General features: G+C 37.4%; 1 protein-coding gene across 1 annotated transcript in view; it reads right to left on the bottom strand.

Annotated features, from left to right (window-relative positions):
• Positions 1-2,840, bottom strand: part of LOC708768 (NBPF member 20) — an 853,661-nt gene extending 850,821 nt beyond the window's left edge. Inside the window, 1 exon segment of the mRNA XM_077949597.1 lies at positions 2,663-2,840. Within this exon segment, the coding sequence (XP_077805723.1) occupies positions 2,663-2,840 (178 nt within the window).
• Positions 2,841-21,666: the final 18,826 nt, after the last annotated feature.

Here is a 21,666-nt window from a genome sequence, read left to right as displayed (position 1 = left end):
AGATGATTCACCTGGAAGGAGGCAGGGTCAGAATTCACAGCCCCTGAGGTCTGACTCTGAATCATGGGATGCTTTCCCAAGGCTTGCAGCCTCTGCTGCACTGGGGAATGAAGTGGTGATTTTCTGTACAGCTAGGAAGGCTTCTAGGGCTGTGAGACTGTGAAAGGAAAATATCCTGGGCCCCCAAAATCACTAAGGAAAACTCAAGCTGGGAACTGCTTAAGGCAAACCTGCCTCCCATTCTATTCAGTCACTCCTCTGCTCACTGAGATAGATACATATCCGATTTGCCCCCTTTGGAAAGGCTAATCACATACTCAAAATAATGTAACCATTTGTGTGTCACCTATCTGTGACCGGGAAGCTCCCTTCCCTGGTAGCTCCCTCTCCACTTTGAGTTTTCCTGCCTTTGCTTCAAGTTTTCCTGTCTTTCCAGACAGAACCAATTTACCTCTTACATATATTGATTGATGTCTCACGTCTCCCAATGTATGAAACTAAGCTATGCCCCGACCACCTTGGGCACATGTCGTCAGGTCTTCCTGAGGCTATGTCCTGGCGCATCCTCAACCTCGGCAAAATAAACCTTCCAAATTAACTGAGACCTGTCTCAGATTTGTTGGGTTCACATTTTGGTAACCACTACTGGGGGATTCTGAGTGGAGATGCCCCTGACCTTTGACACATGTGTCAGTGCTTGGTACCAGCATGAACTAACTTTATGGCTCAAGCCAACACGACAATTTGCTGAGGTCTGAGAGCAGCCCCTCCAGAGAATCCTTGGTCTACCCAAATTTGGTCGAGATCTTAAATTTATTTTACTGTACAACTCTTCTTTTTCTGGAGTTTCGCTTGCTGTCAACAGGAAGGCAAGTTTTCCTGCTTCCATGACAATGGAATGCAGGTAACTGCTTTATGAAGTTCGAGCTTGCTTCTTCCAACAGGGAAGATGAGTCATTTTTCCTGCTTCTAGGATGGTGGAGAGCAGTCTACAGCCTGAGACCAATCACTATCACTAGGTAAGAAACTGGTTTGGGATTGTATCTTGCAATTTCCTTTTAAACGACTATAATAAGCATTTAACCAGCTGGTGTTAATTTCTGCTTACACTTAGAGTGCTCAGAAATCATATAATTTGGGTCTTCCTGCCTTTGCTTCAAGTTGTCCCACCTTTCCAGACTGAACAAATGTACTTCTTACATACATTAATTGACGTCTCGTGACAACGTTGGGCACCGTCAGGTCTTCCTGAGGCTGTGTCCCGGGTGCATCCTCAACCTTGGCAAAATAAACTTTCTAAATTAACTGAGACCTGTCTCAGATTTTCTGTGTTCACAGGACTGATTTTTTTTTTTTAAACTGGGAATTTTAAGCACCAACATGTTCAAGATTTAAAAAATCATATCTGGATATAATTGCATAAAATATGAGACATAAGACCATAAGGCCATGAAGGAAGCATGCCCAAATACTAATCAAATTTCTGTTAAGTTAGAAACAGTAGAATGAAGAACTAATAGTGTTTACTCTGTGCCAGCAACTGTTCCAGGAGGTTTGCAAGCAATAGGTTGTGTAATTCATTGCAGCAATTTACCTAGGTAGGTATTATTATAACACCCATGAACAGATGAGGAAACTGAGGCACAGAGAAGACGAGCAACTTGGATGGAGCCCAGGAAACTGGCCCAAGGTTCCTGCTTTACACACTGCTACCTCCACAAAGTCTTGGGGGCTCTCTTTTTTCCTCTTTAGAAATAAGAGCCTGGGCCAGGTGCCGTGGCTCACGCCTGTAATCCAAGCACTTTGGGAGGCCGAGGCAGGTGGATCACCTGAGGTCAGAAGTTCGAGAGCAGCTTGACCAACATGGAGAAACCCCATCTCTACTAAAAATTCAAAAATTAACTGCGTATGATAGCGCATGCCTGTAATTTCAGCTGCTTTGGAGGCTGAGGCAGGAGAATTGCTTGAACCCAGGAGGTGGAGGTTGTGGTGAGTCGAGATTGGGCCATTGCAGTCCAGCCTGGGCAACAAAAACAAAACTCCATCTCAAAAAAAGAAAAAGAGAGAAATAACAGCCTGTGGCCCAGAAAGCAGGACTTTCCTCTCACCAGGGTACTCCCTGCTCTTGATGCTGTCACTTATGGATACCACAATTTCTATTAGGTGCAGACTCCTCTTTAAGCTACTTGGAGTTGGTACTGTGTGCTATCACCACGTTTCCACCAGGGTTCTCAGCATGGAACTTTGCCTATCAGGCCTCAACAGCCTGAAATGAATGGAAATTCATTAGTCCCAGATATGTAAAGCCACAGATTAGATGCTATTTGTCTGCAGGATCTTATATGGTACAGAAAGAATTCTCATAAACACAATTTAGCCTCTTGCTGAGAAAAACAGGTGGTTCTGTTCCTATGTCAGACACCAATAACTGGTATTTTAACTCTAGTTCCACCCCATGCCAAATTACAAACATGGAAAAGCTGCTGAATACTTTGTGCCTCTGTTTTCCATCTTTAAGAAAATGATGTTAAAATACCCTCTTCTTTTTTTCTAGAAGCATGGAAAGGATAAAATTAATTTTGATTAAGAGAGCATTTCACCTCTCAGGGAGAAGATGGGTAGTCATTCATCATTTTTGATACAGTGAACCTATAGAACTTAGTGTACTTCTTCAGCTGGTTGCCCAGGGAGTAGCCAGTAGTTTGAGGTATAAGAAATTTCTCTTTGAGGTCTCAGAACTGCTGTTTGCTCTCTGCCAGCTGTAAGCGCAATTCTTGGTTGATTTCTAGGATGTTCATCTCTGCCCTTTCACTCGACAAAAGGCTGGCAGATACAGTCATGCTGACATTTGTGCCAGAAGAGATAGAGCCAGGGACTAGGGAGAAGAAACTCAAACACAAAATGGGTTGAAAACTGGTGAAATCAAATAGGTTTGATCAGGACTGAGGGATGACAATAACTGGAATTGTTATCTTACCGCTGAGAAAACCTTGATCACTCCCCACAGCAGTTTAGAGTCCTTAACCACAAAAACAGGGTCTGAGATGCCAGACATTTGAGCCAAGGCACTGCCTATAGCTCAGACTCTGACAAGAGTGAGGCAGATAGTGGCCAGTGTGCCAGGTAATGGCCTGCAGCTGCAATAACAGAATTAGAAGGAGGGAATGTCATGGAATCTTAGGAGCCCTGCATTACAGTTGCCCAGGCTTTGCTGAAACACAAGGCCCCTTGGTCTTACCTGAGGGTCACCATTGAGGGGGACCATTTGTTCAGCAGTCATTCTCAGTATTTGTGTACTTTTGTGACAACGCCACAGACCCATCTCTTTCCCAATACATCTAAGCATATTCCTCATTGTTCGTTTCTTGTGTGTACCAGTCAGAAACAGTTTCCCAATGGGTTACCCATTTTCTTAATGGTAGTCATGAAGTCACCACACCTTCTCTTTCAGTTAAAACAGATCTGAAGGCTTTTCCACAAGTGAAAGATATCAAACTGTTAGACTGCCGTGATATTCTCACGGTCTTCTGCAGTTTTTTTCTGTATCCACTAAAAAGTGAATGAATAATTCATTTTTAAAAAATGTTTTCTTTCCTGTCTCAGTATTCTTCTTGCTGCATCTCATCGTCAGGTTGATTTCTATTCTCTTACTGGATTGGAATTTTGGCTTTCCATTGCACTTAAGACAAGTTTGACATCATTATCTTCAAAGTTTTTCTTCCATGCGTGGGTTGATTTGTTTTCTAATGTCAGTGAACACTACATTTTATACTTGTCACTTATCGATGTCATTCTAGTCCCACAAGAGCTCTTGTCAAGGTATCAAGTAATCCAAATTATTTATATATGTATCTCCTGAAAACATGTGTGACCATCTATCTTGGGAAGTTTTGTAAACCTGATGCTATTTTGTTGTTTTCATTCAGTTTTCCCGTGTAATGAACAGAACAGGGTTGTGAGCAGTTCTTATGGAACATCGTTTGACATATATATATTTTCTGAGTTTGTCTAACACCATTGAAGTGTGGTTGCATTCCACTAACAGAACATGGCAAGATCAAAGGGGCAAGACATGGTCAGGGTTGGTTGGTGGTCCTCAGTGTTTCTGTGCAGTAGAAGGTGAGTTTGAGGTGAGAGGAACGAGTAGGAGAGAGTGATCCCCTGAACCACCTACTCACTTTCTCAGCTTTTATCCCCACCTAGGTTTTGTGAGCCTGGGACTGGGGAGATAGTCCCATAGCCCAGGTCTCTTTAGTTTGGCTGCTGGACTTGAGTGATTTGAGGGTGCAGTGAGTGTGACCCTGGGCTACTCAGCATTCATTTGGAAGCGAAGCACAGAGGACTGGCTCAATCTCATTTGAAAGCATACCTCTCAGCAGTCCCCACCATCCTGCAACTATGCTGTGTAAGGACATTGCTTTGAAATGTCTCAATGTAAATAAATTTATTTTCTGGTGTCTATGAGACCTGACATTATATGGCAGGAAAAAAAAATTGTAAAATTTCTTTATTTTAAAAATGGTGAAGGTCGGGTGCGATGGCTTACGCCTGTAATTCCAGCACTTTGGGAGGCCGAGGCAGGTGGATCACCTGAGGTCAGGAGTTCAAGACCAGCCTGACCAACACGGAGAAACCCCATATCTACTAAAAAAAAATATATATATATACAAAATTAGCCAGGCATGGTGGTACATGCCTGTAATCCCAGCTACTCGGGAGGATGAGGCAGGAGAATTGCTTGAATCCAGGAGGAGGTGGTTGCAGTGAGCTGAGATTGCACCACTGCACTTCAGCCTGGCAACAAGATGTGTTCTTACTTCCCTGAAGTTAGCAGTGATGTCTTAGGACAGGAAGGAATGCTTTCCATTTTTAGAAGGTCTTTTCTTCGTGTCTCAATGCCTGTGGACAACTGTCCTGAACATGAAAGAAATTGCTAAATTTCTGATCTCGTGTTAAAAAAAAAAATTGTGAAACTGCAGTCACAAAGTTACATGACTTACTTGAGGTCACACAGGGATGAGTTCTGAGCACTGCCAATAAAAGCAATCACAATAATTATTCAATAATTATTCATAGAATTCTTATAATTCAGCAATATTTATATAATTATTCAGTAATTATTCATTGACCAATTCGTACCAGACATTTTGCTTAAAACTGTGCACATATATGGGCATTGTATTTTCATCATAATCCTTAAGGTAATGCTGTTATTTGTAAAAAACAGATAAGAGACCTGAAGAAGAGGGAAAACAAATTATTTATTTGACCATATTTCCATTTTTTTTTTGTTTCTGTGATTCTGAAAGAATGAACAGAATGAGTCAAGGGAAGAATATTCATTCCTGTGTCATTTTCCAGGACAGAGGTGTGACCTCCTAGAGTATTGGGACCAAAATTCAGAAGTGTCTGAAGCATGAGACTTGGGTCTTCCCTTGACTGTGTTTAATTTACTCTTCTGTTGAACACCTATGAGTCTTACTAAGATTTTTGCCTTTTTATAACCACAATATATGTTTTATGAAGAGGATTTTACTATTGGTTCTATTTAGAAAGAATACATATAAGCTATTGTTTAAGTTTTATGCACTTCATATTTTTCTGATTTCTGTTTTGAGATTAAATTCTCATGTAAAAAGAAAAATAACTGTTATTACTTTTAAAGAACAAATTACTTATTGGTTTGAGTTTTTGAAGATGAAGCACAAACTTCTGATTTTATCTTTGTTTACCCCCATCGGCGCCACCCATTGTCTCTCAGAATGACCCGGCCTTGCTCCTGCACTTACCCGTGCAGTGTTGAACCATCTCCATGCACTGTCCAATTCACTCAGTGATTTGGGCTCCTCTCAAGGCTCCCTGAAATGGGTACAGGTCTTAGGATGTCGGACACATTTTAGGTGCAAAAGCAACCCATGCTGTAGAGTGGACAGCTGTGTTCTTACTTCCCTGAAGTTAGCAGTGATGTCTTAGGACAGGAAGGAATGCTTTCCATTTTTAGAAATGCCTCTGGACAACTCTCCTGAACATGAAAGAAACTGCTAAATTTCTGATCTCAGGTTAGATAGCTAGAATAGATTTATAAGACCTCCTTACTTTCCCATGTCTGCTGAAGTGTGATTTCTTAGCAGTATGATTCCTTTTCTTATAAGCTGAGCAGCTTAGGAAAGATGTGCCATGTTGCTGTGCAAAAAGAGGTAAACTTAATTTCTACTCAAAGCATGCTTGAAATTGAAACTAGGGCTTCCACTCTTCCAAAGTTGGACTGTCACTGCCTCAGGCATGTGTCCCGAAGGGCTTCTGTCTCTGCTTTACTCAGGATAAAGTTTAAATAGAGCCCAGCAAGCCAGGTGTCCTTTACTTCTAGGTTCCCCCAACAGTTTCTCCTCTGCTTTAGGGACTGCATTGAAAATATTCTTGTTCTGCTGTTGTGTTTTTGGCTTTGGAATGATGTGATGCAGCTCAATGGGTCCTACCCCCAAGTTGACCAGAGTAAGAAACACCTGGGAAAGTCAGTGCAAATACAAGTTCATTGTCCTTCTGGCACGAATTTTGATTCTGTGGGCTCAGGTGGAGCCTGGAATGTGTTTAACATGACTCAGATGTGCAGTCAGTTTGGGGACCCACTGATACCATCGACCTTACAGTTTATGGGATGATTCTTTCTGTTTTGCTGATGAAAAGACCAAGGCACAGAGAGTCTGTAACTTGCCCAAGTTGCCCTTGCTGTAAGCCCTGGAGTCAGATCTGAAGTAGAGCACCCTCTTCCCCATCCCCTTCCCACATTTTCCAATTCAGTTGTGTCAGTTCTTTCCAAGTAGATGTTTCTCTTCCCTTATTTCTACAAACAACAACAACAACAACAACAACAACATCTTTTTGAATTTAATTTGTTTCATCTGATACATTTCATCACAGCATGCTGTCAGCATCATATTCTGGTCACTTACTATGAATGCAAGATGCTTTTTTTTGAGATAGGCTCTCGTTCTGTCCCCCAGACTGGAGTGCAGTGCTGATGATAGCCAACTGCAACCTCAAACTCCTAGGATCAAGTGATCATCTTGCCTCAGCTTTCCAAGGAGCTGGAACTGTAGGCACACATCACCATTCCTGGCTAATTTTTAAAAAATTTTTTATAGAGATGAAATCTTGCTATGTTGCTCAGGGTGATCTAGAACTCCTGGCCTCAAGCAATCCTCTCACCTAGGCCTCCAAAAGGGCTGGGATTACAAGAGTAAGCCACTGAGCCTGGCCCTGAGATGATTTTTTTTTTTTCCATGAAAATACAGAGCATGGAGATGTGGAAAGACACCTCGCTTTATTATTGTTGTTATTATTTCTAAAGTATAATTCATAAATCAGAAAATTCACCATTTTTAAGCATACCATTCAATGTCTTTTACTATATTCCAAAGGTTTTGCAACCATCACCACCATCTAATTTTAGAATATTTTCATAATGCCAAAAAGCATGCCTGTACTTCCTGCCAGTCACTCTCAAATTCTCCCCTTTTTGCAGTCCCTGACAACCACTAATCTACTTTATCTCCCTATGGATATACTTGTTATGGACATTTCCTGTATATGGAATAATACAACATGGCCTTTTGTACATGCATCTTTTACTTAGCACAATATTCTTAAGGTTCATTCTTGTTATAGCTTACATCAGTACTTCAATCCTTTTTATGGCTAAATAATATTCCGTTATATAGTTATACCACATTTTGTTTATCCATCAACTAATGGTCAGTTGGGATGTTTCCACTTTTTAACTATTATGAATAATGCTGCTATAAATGTTTTTGTAAATGTTTTTGAGTGAACATGTTTGTAATTTTTTTGGTTGTATAACTATGAGTGCAATTGCTGCATCGTAAGTCACTTTATGTTTAACTATTTGAGGAACTGACAGACTGTTTTCCAACCTCAGTGGCTATACCATTTTACATTTCCACTAGTAATGTATGAGAATTCCATTTTCTCCATAACTTTTCAAACATATGTTATCTTTTTTTTTTAAGTAACACTAGTGGGTGTGAAGTGGTATCCCATTTAGGTTTAAATTTATATTTTCCTAATGATGAAAAAATTGAACATATTTGCAGGAGCTTGTTGGCCCTTCATATGTACCCTTTAGAGAAATGTCTATTCAATTCTTTTTTCTCATTGTTAAATTTGGTTGTCTTTTATTGCTGTTTTATGAATTATTTATACACTCTACATACTAGACCCTTGTCAGATAAACGACTTGCAAATAGTTCCCCATTATGTGAATCATCTTTTCACTTCAATGACAGAGTCCTTTGAAGCACGAAATTTTTAAATTTTAATTAAGTCCATTTATCTATCTATTTTCAGGTTGCTTGTCCCTATTTAAGAAATCTCTGATCCAGAGTCACAAAGATTTATACCTATGTTTTCTTCCAGACATCACTTTTGGAATGAGAACTTTCCTGGGTTTTAGTGGAGGATGGATATTGTTTATTTATGCCTCCTGTTCATTAAAATATTTTCCCTGATCGGTATTCATAAGTCCACCATCCCTCCATGGAGCATCCCACGGCCTGTAACAGAGCTCTGGGGACTGGTATCCTTCCACTAATTTTGATGCTGGTGAGAGCCCTGGTCATATATTTCAGCCTGAACTTAACCCAACCCAGTTGCATCTATAGCTCAGGGCCATTAGAGTTGAAGTCAAGAGCCACTCTGAGAATGCTTGGCAGCCTGTGCTGCTCTGAGACTGGAGTGGGCTTTCTCAGTTCATTCGGGACAGAAGAGACCACAGGGGTTGGACCCAGTCAAGACTTTCATCTCTGGTGTTAGAAAGTAGTCCTGCTTCAGGGTTTGGGGAAGGTTATTTAATGCAAACTAGATCCTCTCTAAATATTTATACTGCATGTGTGACTTCTTTCTAGAAACAATGGAAGAATATTTATGTTAGAACATTTTGTCTATTCTTTGTCAATTGTTGTTTGTCTACAATTTTAAAGAAGATAAAGGAAAGCTCAGTGTAACTATATTCTTAGCACTTAATTAGGGTTCATGTCCACTGCAATGTGATCATATTTAATTCTATAAACTATCTTATTACATAGATATTATCTGGTTCCTGGTGAGAAAACAAACTCAGACAGATTAGAAAATTTCTCTAGGTCACAAATCTAGTAAGAGGAGGAATAGGAATTAGAAGCCAGTTCCTTTTGGCTTTCAAAGCTGACCTTGTACCATTAGATCAAACTGAATGACAGTACTTTTACAGGAATTGGCCTCAGAGTTTGTGGTTCTACATTGATTTTCCCAAGGAAACAGTGTGTCATTTTCTTTTCTTTCTTTTTTTTTTTGAGACGGAGTCTCGCTCTGTTGCCCAGGCTGGAGTGCAGTGGCACGATCTCGGCTCACTGCAAGCTCCGTCTCCTGGGTTCACGCCATTCTCCTGCCTCAGCCTCTGAATAGCTGGGACTACAGGCGCCGGCTACCACACCTGGCTAATTTTTTGTATTTTTAGTAGAGACGGGGTTGTCATTTTAATATTATTTCAAACTTTCAAATTTCAAACCTTTTTAAAAATTATACATTTTTTGTTTGTTCTGTTCCATTGCTTTTGGTTTCTTCTCAATGGATCCCTATTATTTATATGCTGAATATTTGTTACCTATCTTTTGTCACTTTTCACTTTTTCTTGAGTGTCTGTCAAGACACTTTATATTAACAGTTCTTCACTGAGGTGTAATTTGCATAGAGTAAAATTTAAAAAACATAAGGGCACAGCTTAATGAATTTTAATGTAATTATGCATTGTATAATAACACCCAGGTCAAGATAGGGAACATTTTCCCCTATGTCAAAAAGTTCTGATGTGCTTTTGCCAGTCAATACTCATCCCCCAAATGAAGAATACAATCTGAATGTTGTCACTGTCTTAGTCCCTTTGTGTTATCAGAAAGGAATACCAGAGACTGGGTAATTTATAAAGAAAAGAGGTGCATTTCATTCATAGTTCCGCAGGCTGCACAACAAGCATGACACTAACATCTGCTCTTAATGAGGGGTAAGACTGCTTCCACTCATGGCGGAAGGTGAAAAGGACAGAGTGTGGCCGGATCTCAGCTCACTGCAAGCTCCGCCTCCCGGGTTCCCGCCATTCTCCTGCCTCAGCCTCCTGAGTAGCTGGGACTACAGGCGCCCGCCACCGCGCCCGGCTAATTTTTTGTATTTTTAGTAGAGACAGGGTTTCACTGTGGTCTCGATCTCCTGACCTTGTGATCCGCCCGCCTCGGCCTCCCAAAGTGCTGGGATTACAGGCTTGAGCCACCGCGCCCGGCCGAGAGGCACTTTTTAATAACCAGCTCCTACAGGAACTAAGAGAGTAAGAATTCACTCACTACCTTCTCCCAGGGTGGGGATTAATCTGGATCCACTCACACGACCCAAACACCTCCCATTAAGCCCCACCTCCAACACTGGGGATCAAATTTTAACATGAGATTTGGAAGGGACCAATATCTAAACTATAGTAGCCACCATGGATGAATTTTTTTTTTATTATTGTGCTTTATAAAAATGGAATCATTTAGTATGTTCGCCTTTTTTGACTTCTCTTACTCAGGTGGTTATATATGCTACTAATTTGTTTGTGTTTTTCTCTCATTTTATATTGTTTTGGCCAAGTAATATCCTATTTATTGTAGGATTATCACACAATTTGATATCATTTTTCTTTTTTCTTTTTTCTGAGACAGGGCCTCGCCCTGTCACCCAGACTGGAGTGCAATGGTGTGATCTCGGCTCACTACAACCTTCACCCCCCAGATTCAAGTGATTCTCCTGCCTCAGCCTCCCAGGTAGCTGGGATTACAGGCATGCACCTCCACACCCAGGTAATTTTCATATTTTTACTAGAGACGGGGTTTCACCATGTTGGCCAGGCTGGTCTCGAACTCCTGACCTCATGATCAACCCATCTGGGCCTCCCAAAGTGCTGGGTTTACAGGCATGAGCCACTGCGCCCGGCTTGCTATCGTTTTTCTAATGGTAGGCAGGTTTACTTGCTGACTATTATGCATAAGTAACTATGAATATTCTCATACAATTCTTTCTGTGAAGATACATACACATTTCTCCTGGGTATATGTAGCTAGGGATGGAATTGCTTGGTGAAAGGGTAAAAACTGACACAAAGTTTTGGGAAGTAGTTGTATTATTTTACATTTCTATGGAAAATATAAGCCATTTCATGTTGCTCTACATTCTAACCCACTTAATATTTTCAGTCTTTTAAATTTTGGCCATTCTACCAGGTGTGTAGTGACATCCTATTTTGGTTTTCACATGCCTATTGGTCATTTAGATATATTTTTATGTAAAGGATCTTTTCAAATTTTTCTGCTCATTGATATACTGGGTTGTTTGTCATTTTCTTTGTGATCTATAGTTTTTTATATATTTTGAATGAGTCCATTTCAAATGAATGAGTCCATATGTGTGTGTGTGTGTGTGTGTGTGTGTGTGTATGTAGCAAATAATTATTCCTGGTTTACAGATAGCTTTTAACTTGTTAAACAATAACCTGTAATAAGCAGAAGCTTTTTAAAAATAAAGAACAATTTAATTTATTTTTCATTGTGATGAGTGCTACAGTATCTGGTATAAGAAATATTTTCCTATGTCAAGTTCACAAAAATATTTTCTATTTTTCTTTTAAAGATTTCTAATTCTAACTTTCACATCTTAAATTTAATGTATTGTGGAAAGTGGTTGTTAATATTAAATTTTTTTTTTTTTTGAGACGGAGTCTCACTCTATCGCCCAGGCTGGAGAGCAGTGGCGCAATCTTGGCTCACTGCAAACTCCGCCTCCCAGGTTCATGCCATTCTCCTGCCTCAGCCTCCTGAGTAGCTGGGACTACAGGCGCCCGCCACCAAGCCCGGCTAATATTAAAATTTTAAAGCAACAACTATTATTTTACTGAAGAACTTTTTTATTGAAAAGTCTTTCTTTCCTCAATTAAGGGCATTAGCATACTTGTTTTTTAAAAATTTAAATAACTGTACATATGTGGGCATATTGTTTGAAACTGTATTTTTTACTTTGATATATTTATGTATACTTACACCAGTAGTATAATTTTAAATCATTGTAGCTTTAAAATGAGTTTTAAAATTTAGCAGAATAAATCCTCCAATTTATTGATTCTTTAAGACTGGCTTGCCTGTTATAGATTCTTTGATTTTTAAATACATTTGGAAATTAGCTTTTAAATTTCTCTAAAAACTGCTGCTAAAGTTATTAATCATAATTATGTTGAGGTAATAGCCTAACAAAATGGAGTCTTCCAATCCATGAACATTATATATATATGTATTTAATTTCTGTCACCAATATCCTTTAGAGGCTTTGTATCTGCTTCAGTGTATGTATTCTTAAGGATGTAATGATTTTGGATACTAATTTCTATTCTGTTTTATTGAATTTCATTTTCTAGCTGCTAACTGCTAGTATGGAAAAAATAAGATTATGAAATCCACTTTATAAATGTATAATTTAGGTACAACAGGCTGCACCACTTTAAAACGTGTAATTCAATGCATGTTTACAAATGTATACACTAATGGAACTACTGCCACAATCAAGATTTAGGAATTTCCCTATATTTTCCTGTGCCCCAAAGTTTCTTGTACCTCTTTGCAGTTCATCCGTCTTTCAACCCTCAGCCCCAAAGAGCCACTGTCACTTTAGGTCAGTTTGCAGTTTTGACCATTTTCTATAAGTGAAATTATACCTGTGTTCTTTTGTGTCTGCCTTCTTTCATGCATCATCTTAATTTTAAAATTTATCCAAATGAGTATCTGCATCAATAAATAATTCCTTATAATTGCTGAGTAGTATTCTTTTGTGTGGCTTTACCATGTTTGTTTATACATTCACTTGTTATTGGACATTTGTGTCATGCCATGTTTGAGCTATTATGAATAAAGTATAATGAGCATCCACATACAGAATATAGTGCAAACATAGTGTGTAAATTCCTAGGAATGGAATGACTGTCCAACTGATTTGTATATGTTTAACCTTATAAGAAACTGTTAGCCAGATTTTCAAAGGAGTTGTACTACTTTTTATTCCCACAGGTATAAGACTTTTAAGTGCTTTATATCCTGACCAACATGTGGTATTTTAAATGTTTTGAATTTTAGCCACTCTCATGGATACATAATGGTATCTCATCCTTCTACTGATTGATCTTTCTGGTGACTAAAGAGTTGAGCATCTTTTCATGTGCTAATCAACGATTCATGTATCTTCTTTTCTGAAGTGTTTATTCACGTCTTTGGAGAAACTGTTTTATAGTGCTGTTTATCTTATCAAACTCCATTATATATATATACTCCAAAAATCCTTTGTTGGAGATAAATATGATATCTCCTATATTGGCTTCTTTTTATGTTCTATTAATGCTCCCTATTTTGGACATAAAGATAAATAATCTTCAAAAAGGTGATTTTACATGTACATATATAAATTCATGCCTAAGAATCATTTATCAGGCATATACGTAAGGATCTATTTCTGGATTCTCTCTTCTCTTCCATTGATGTATGTTCTATTTTTTTCAACAATACATATGATATTGATTTCCATAGCTGTATAGTAATTCTAGAAATATGTAGTGAATTCATTCACCATTGTGTTTTTATAATATTACTCTTTTATTATTCTTGATCATTGACATTTCCATATAAATGGTAAAGTCAACTTGTAAATTTCTACCAAAATGCCTGTTGGAATTTTTACTAGAATTACATTGGATCTAGAGATCAGTTTGGGAAAAACTGACTTTTAAACTATAACAAGTCTTTTGATTCTTGACAAGGTTTATCTCCCCACTAATTTAGTTCTTTTATAATTTCTCAAAGCAGTGGTTGGTAGTTTTTAGAGTACCAGCCTCATATAAATTTTGCTGAATTTATTTCTAAGCACATCATGTATTTAGAAGTTACTTTAAATGAAATTGTATTTTTATTTCATTTTCCAAATGCTCATTGCTAATATACAGAAACACAACATACTATATTTATATTGAACTTATATTCAGCAATACATTGCCAAAATAACAGTTTTTGTAGATTTTTGTAGATTTCTAGGATTGTTTACGTACACAATCATTATCTGTGAATAAAGACAGCTTCAATTCTTTCATTTCAGTCTTTTCAATGCTTTTATTTATTTAAGTTTATTTTTTTTAACTTCATTGCATTGGTTAAGATGTCTAGTATAGGCCGGGCGCGGTGGCTCAAGCCTGTAATCCCAGCACTTTGGGAGGCCGAGACGGGCGGATCACGAGGTCAGGAGATCGAGACCATCCTGGCTAACATGGTGAAACCCCATCTCTACTACAAAATACAAAAAAAAACTAGCCGGGCGAGGTGGCGGGCGCCTGTAGTCCCAGCTACTCGGGAGGCTGAGGCAGGAGAATGGCGTGAACCCGGGAGGCGGAGCTTGCAGTGAGCTGAGATCCGGCCACTGCACTCCAGCCTGGGCGACAGAGCGAGACTCCGTCTCAAAAAAAAAAAAAAAAAAAAAAAAGATGTCTAGTATAATGCTGGATTAAAAGAGTAATGGAAGATATTCTACCTTTTTTTCTCTGATTTTATACAAAAGCATTTGACCATATGCCATTCAATATAATGTCACCTGTAGGTTTTTCAAATTTGCCCTTAGTGGGGTTGGAAGTGTTGCCTTCTGTTCTTATTATGCTGAGAGTTTTGAGGGGTTTGTATTTTTTCATCTTGAAAAAAGTTTCCAATTTTACCAAATACTTTTTCTGTGTATGTCAAGGCAATCATATGATTTTTCTCTTTTGTCCTGATAATATAGAGTATTATATTGGTTTTTTTTTAAAGCATAAAAAGATTTATTGAATCAAGCTATGACAGTTTTTAAAAAATATTTTAAACTGTTTTAACAACTATATTGAGATATAACTTACATGCAAGAAACTACACATAATTAAAGTGTTTCATTTTAAACGTTTGAACATAATATGCATCTGCAATCACGATAGTGGATATAGGTCGGGCACAGTGGCTTACACCTGTAATCCTGGCACTTTGGGAGGCCAAGGTAGGCAGATTGCTTGAGCTCTGGATTTTGAGATCAGCCTGGGAAACATGGTGAAACCCCATCTCAAAAAAAAAAAAAAAAAAAAAAAATACAAAAACTAGTCAGCCATGGTAGCATGTGCTTGTAGTCTCAGCTACTTGGGAGGCTGAGTTGGGAGGATGGCTTGAGCCCAGGAGACAGAAGTTGCAGTGAGCCAAGATTGTGCCACTGCCCTCCAGTTTGGGTGACAGAACCAGACACTGTCTCAAAACAAACAAACAAACAAAACAAAACAAAAAACCTATAGAGGATAGATCTACCACTTCCAAAGTTTCCTTGTGTCCCTAGTAATTCCTTCTTCACTTTTCTCCCCCCACCGCAGGCAACCACTGGTTGTCTTTCTGTCATAATAGATTAATTTAAATGTTCTAAAGTTTTCTATAAATAGAATCATATAGTATATACATTATTTTGGCTTGATTTTTTCATTCAGAATAATTATTTTGAGATGTAGACACGTTGTCAGGTGTATCAATAGATCACTCTGCTATACTGCTGAGTAATATCCCATGTGATGGATGCATCACAATTTATTTTATTCATTCACCTGTTCATGGATTTGGATGGCTTCTAGTGTTAAGACTAAAGTTTCTATCAACAAATTTGCATGGACATATCCTTTCTTTTCATTTAGATGTAATAGCAGTATCATATGGTAGGTACAGGTTTACTATTTTAAGAAGCTGCCAAATTGTTTTATAACGTGCTTGTAAAATTTCACATTCTCATCAGCAGTGTATGAAGTTTTAATTCCCGTACATCTTTGCCAGTATATGGAATGGTGGATTTTTAAACTTTAGTCATTTTACTTGGTATGCAGTGGTTTAAATTTGCATTTACCTAATGACTAACGATGTTGAATACCTTGTCATATTGTTATGTGCCTTCCATATTTTTTTTTTTGCCCAAGTATCTTTACACATCTTTTACTCATTTGAAAATTTGATTTTTTGTCTCCTTATTAATAACCTTTGGGAGTTCCCTTAGTGTTGTAGACAGGAGCTTTTTATGAGATATGTAATTTCCAAATATCTTTTCCTAAGTGTGGCTTGCTTTTTCATTCTCTTACAAATGTCTTTTTTTTTTTTTTTTTTTAATTGAGACAGAGTCTCACTCTGTTGCTCAGGCTGGAGTGCACGGGCATGATCTTGGCTCACTGCAACCTCTGCCTCCCGGGTTCAAGTGATTCTCCTGTCCTAGCCTCCCGAGTAGCTGGGATTACAGGCACCTGCCACCACGCCTGGCTAATCATTTTTGTATTTTTAGTAGAGACAGTTGTTTCACCATGTTTGACAGGCTGAGCTCAAACACCTGACCTCATGTGATCCACCTGCCTCGGCCTCCCAAAGTGCTGGGATTACAGGTGTGGGCCACCGTGTCCAGTCACAAATGTCTTTTGAAGAGCATTTTTCTAAAAGTGTTCTTTTACCAGTTCTTAGAGGGAATTCGTTCAGCTTTTGCCCATTCAGTATGATGTTGGCTGTGGGTTTGTCATAGATGGCTCTTACTATGTTGAGGTATGTTTCTTTGGTGTTCAGTGTGTCGAGAGTTTTCACATGAAGGAATGTTGAATTTTATCAAAAGCCTTTTCTTTATCTATTGAGATAATCATGTTGTTTTTGATTTCAGTTCCATTTATGTGATGAATCAAATAACATATGTTGAACCAACCTTGCATCCCAGGAATGAAGGATACATGATCATGGTGGATTTGCTTTTGGATATGCTGCTGGATTGGATTTGCTAGTATTTTGTTGAGGATTTTTGTGTTCATGTTCATCAGGCGTATTGGCCGGAAATTTGTGTGTGTATGTTGTGTGTCTTGGCCAGTTTGGTATCAGAATGATGCTGGCCTCATAAAATGAGTTAGGGTGGGTCCTTCCTCCTTGATTTTTAAAATAATTTCAGTAGGATTGTTATCAGCTCTTCTCTATATGTCTGGTAGAATTCAGCTATGAATCTGTCTGGTCCAGGCCTTTTTCTGGTTGGTAGGTTTTTTATTACTAATTCAATTTCAGAACTCCTTATGGTCTATTCCTGGGTTTTATTTTATTTTTTTCTGATTTAATCTTGGGGTTGTATGTTTCCATGAATATACTCAATTATTGTAGGTTTTCTTACTGCTTTCATTGAGTTTTGTATGTAGTTTCACATCTCAGTTTTATTCAGTTCAGCTCTGATTTTGGTTTTCTTTTCTTCTGCTAACTTTGGGGCTGGTTTGCTTTTTTTTTTTTTTTTTTTTCCCCCTAATTCCCCTTGGTGTAATGTTACGTTGTTAATGTTCTTTTTTTTTTTCTCTATTCTTTTCAGCACAGAGTTGTTGATCCATAGATTGTTAATTTGAGATCCTTCTAACTTCTCCAAAAATGCCCACTCTCACCACTGCTATTCAACATGGTACTGAAGTCCCAGCCAGAGCAATCAGGCAAAAGAAAAAGAAAAGGCATTGAAATACAAACGGAGGAAGCCAAACTATCTCTCTTTTCTGATGATATAATTCTACATCTAGAAAATCCCATAGTCTGTCCAAAGGCTCCTGGAACTGACAACTTCAGTAAAGTTTCAGGATATAAAATCAATGTACAAAATTCAGTAGTATTTCTATACACCAATAACATCCAAGCTGAGGGCCAAAACAAGAATGCAGTCCCATTCACAATAGCCATGAAAAGAATAATATTTCTAAGAATACAGCTAACCAGGGAGGTGAAAGATCTCTACAACAAGAATTACAAAACATTGCTGAAAGAAATCAGAGACAAGACAAATAGAAAAACATTGCATGCTCCTAAGCAAATTAATGCAGGAACAGAAAACCAAATACCACATATTCTCACTTATAAGTGGACATGGCAGTGCAGGTATCTCCACTAGGTGTTGATCTCATTTCCTTGAGATATATAACCAGAAGAGGGATTGCTGGGTTATATTTTTAACTTCTTGGGAAACCTCCATACTGTTTTCCATAAGGACTGCACCAGTTTACATTTCCACCACCAGTATGCAAGTGTTTCCTTTTCTACCCACCCTTGCCAACACTTCTCCCTTGTCTTTCATGCAATCACCAACTTAACAAGTGTGAGGTAAAATATCATCATGGATTTTACCTGCATTTCCCTAATGATTAGTGATATTGAGCAATTTTCATTTACATGTTGGCCATTTGTACACCCTCTTCGGAGAAATATCTATTCAGTTCCTTTGTACAATTTTTAGTCAAGTTATTTGTGATTGAATTCTATATGTTCTTTATATTTTGGATATAAACCCTTTAACAGATATATGGTCTGCAAATATTTTCTCCAAATGAGTAGGCTGCCTTTTCATGTTGTTGATTTTTTATTTTTATTTTTTTGCTGTGCAGAAGCTATTTGGTTTGATGTAGTCCCATTTGTTTATTTGTTTATTTTTGCTTTTGATGTCCTATCAAAAAAATTATTGCCAAGATCAATGTCAAGGAGCTTTCCCCTATGTTTTCTTCTAGAAATTTTATGATTTCACATTTTACACACAAGTCTTTAATCTATTTTGAGTTGATTTTTGTGTATTTTGTTTATGTGTCCAATTTCCTTCTTTTGCATGTGGATATCCAGTTTTCCAAACACCATTTGTTTAAGACTATCTTTTCCCCATTTTGTGTTCTTGGGGGCATGGTCGAAAAGTAGTAGACTGTATGTACCTGGATTTATTTCTGGGCTATCTATTCTGTTTCTGGTCTATGTGTCTGTTTTAATGCCAGTCCCATACAGTTTTTATTACTAAAGCTTTGTAATATAATTTGAAACTAGGTAGTATGAAAGCTTCAGCTCTGCTTTTCTTTCTTAGGACTGCTGCGTCTGTTTTGGGCTTTTGATGATTACATACAAATTTAGAAGTTTTTCTATTTCTGTGAAAAATGCTATTGGAATTTTGATAGGGATTGCTTTGAGTTTGTAGACCACATTAGGTCAGTACAGGCGTTTTAACAATATTTATTCTTCCATACTGTATCTTTCCATTTATTCATATCTTCAATTTCTTTCAACAATGTTTTATAGTTTTCAGAAGTCTTTCGCCTCCTTGGTTAAACTTATTGCTGATTTTATTCTTTTTGATATTATCATAATTGTATTTTTAGATGTTTTATTGAATAGATCATTATCGATGTATGGAAATCCAACTGCTTTTTATTAGTTAATTTTATATCCTACGACTTTACTGAATTCATTTATTAGTTCTAACAGGGTTTTTTGTGGAGTCTTTAGAAGTAGCTACATGTAGGATCATATTATCTGCAAATAGGAATAATTTCATTTCTTTTTTTCTGGTGTGAATGCCTTTTAATTTCTTTTTCTTTCCTGGTTGCTCTTGTTAGTACTTCCAGTACCATGTTGAATAGAAATGGTGAGAGTGGGCATCCTTGACTTGGACTGGATCTTAGAGGAAAAGCTTTCAGTTTATCTTGATTGATTATCATGTTAGCTGTGGGCTTCTCATAAGTGGCCTTTATAATGTTGAAGAAATTTTTATCTATGCCTTATTTGTTGAGAGTTTTTATCATTAAAGGATGCTGAGCTTTGTCAACTGCTTTCTCTGTATCTACTGAGGTGATCACGTGGTTTTCATCTTTCATTCTGTATCACATTGATTTGCATATATTAAACCAAACTTCAACCACAGGGATAAATCCCACTTGGTTAAGACATATATTCTTTTTGATGTGTGGTTGAATTTGGGTTGCTAGTATTTTATTGAGGATTTTAAAATCTGTGTTCATCAGTGATATTGGCCTGTAGTTTTCTTTTCCTTTGGTGTCTTTGGCTTTGGTATCAGGATGATACTGGCCTCATAAAGTGATTTTGGAAGTATCCTCTCTATTTCTATCTTTGAGAAGAGTTTAAGAAGAACTGGCAATAATTATTTTTTGAATGTTCGGTAGATTTCATCTGTGAAGCCCTTATGTCCTGAGTCCTGGTCCTGGCTTTTCTTTTTTGGCAGGTTTATGGCTATTGCTTCAATCTTTTTATTTGTTATTGGTTTGTTCAGGCTTTCTACTATTTCTTGATGGAATATGGGTAGGTTGTATGTTTCTATGAATTTATCCATTTTTTCTAGGTTATCCAATTTGTTGGTATATAGTTCTTCATAATAGTTCTTTATGATTCTTTTTATTTCTGAGGCATTTGTTGAAATGCCTCCATTTTCATTTTTGATGCTATTTATTTAACTCTTCCCTCTTTTTTTTAGTCTAGTTAAAAGTTTGTCAATTTTGTTTATTTTTTTGAAAAATTAACTCAGTTTTGTCGATTTTTCTATAGTTTTTCTATTCTTTAATTGATTTGCTTCTGCTTTGAATTTTATTATTTTCTTCCTTTTGCTAATTTCATTTTGATCTTTTCTTAGTTCCTTGAAGTGTAATGTTAGGTTATTTATTTGAGATCTTCTTTTTTAATGTAGGCATTTATTTTTTATTATGATTTTATTTTATTTTATTTTTTGAGTCAGGGTGTCACTCTGTTGTGCAGGCTGGAGTGCAGTGGCATAATCTTGGCTCACTGCAACCTCCCCAACCAACTCCTATCATCTCTCCATTCTCCTTCCCAGTCTCTGGTACACACTAATTTTTATATATGGAATGACACATGGATCTGATTTTTTACTTATTTTTATGTGCAAGTGGATATGTCATATTCATTTGTTTAAAAAAATCCTTGACCATTTGTTGAAAGATTATACATTTTTTAATATATATTTTTCTTTTTCATGTTGATCAAAAATCTGTTCTCCAGATATGTACTGGTTTATTTTTGGACTGTATATTTTGTTCCTATTTTATCAATCTATTTTATTGATCATATCCCAATGCCATTCTGTTTTGATTACTGTAATAGTTTTTCAAATTAGGTAGAGCTAGTCCTCCAAGTTCGTTCACTGTACAGGCATTTTGGTTAGGCTAGTTCATATTCATTTTAGAATCAGCTGATCGATTTCTACCAGAGATGCTTGCTGAGATTTCAAGTGGAATTGCATTGAATTTATAGTTCAAATTGGGGAAAATTAACATCTTAATAATATTTAGTCTCCTGACCCATGAACAAATAATGTCTCTCTAGTTTTTAGGTATTCATTGTGCTCTCTGTGCAACATTTTGTAATTTTCAATCAGATTTATCCCTATGTATTTTATACGTTTGATACTATTGTGAGTGGTATTGCTTTCTACATTTCAATTGTGCATTGGAATTACACAAAATAGAATTGATTTTTGTATATTGATCTTGTATACTGCTAGAAACAAATGTTTTTCAGATTCAAGTTACATTTGGCAGTGACAATATTTTTGGGGTCTTGTGTATTTACCAGGTGAAAAGAATCTTTTTTATTTCACTTGGAGCTTTATCATCAGCCCAAGGAAGAGGAATGTCCCAACCCGTATGAAGTTCTGAGACTGGGCAGAGTTTGTACCTTGTGGACCAATGCATGTGAAATGTTCTGCATGTTTACCAATAAGTTTTCCTTAAAA

This window comes from Macaca mulatta, chromosome 1, assembly GCF_049350105.2.
Source record: "Macaca mulatta isolate MMU2019108-1 chromosome 1, T2T-MMU8v2.0, whole genome shotgun sequence".
Lineage (NCBI taxonomy): Eukaryota > Metazoa > Chordata > Mammalia > Primates > Cercopithecidae > Macaca > Macaca mulatta.
The sequence above is the reverse complement of the archived record's forward strand: the minus strand, read 5'-3'. Positions and strand labels throughout refer to the sequence as shown.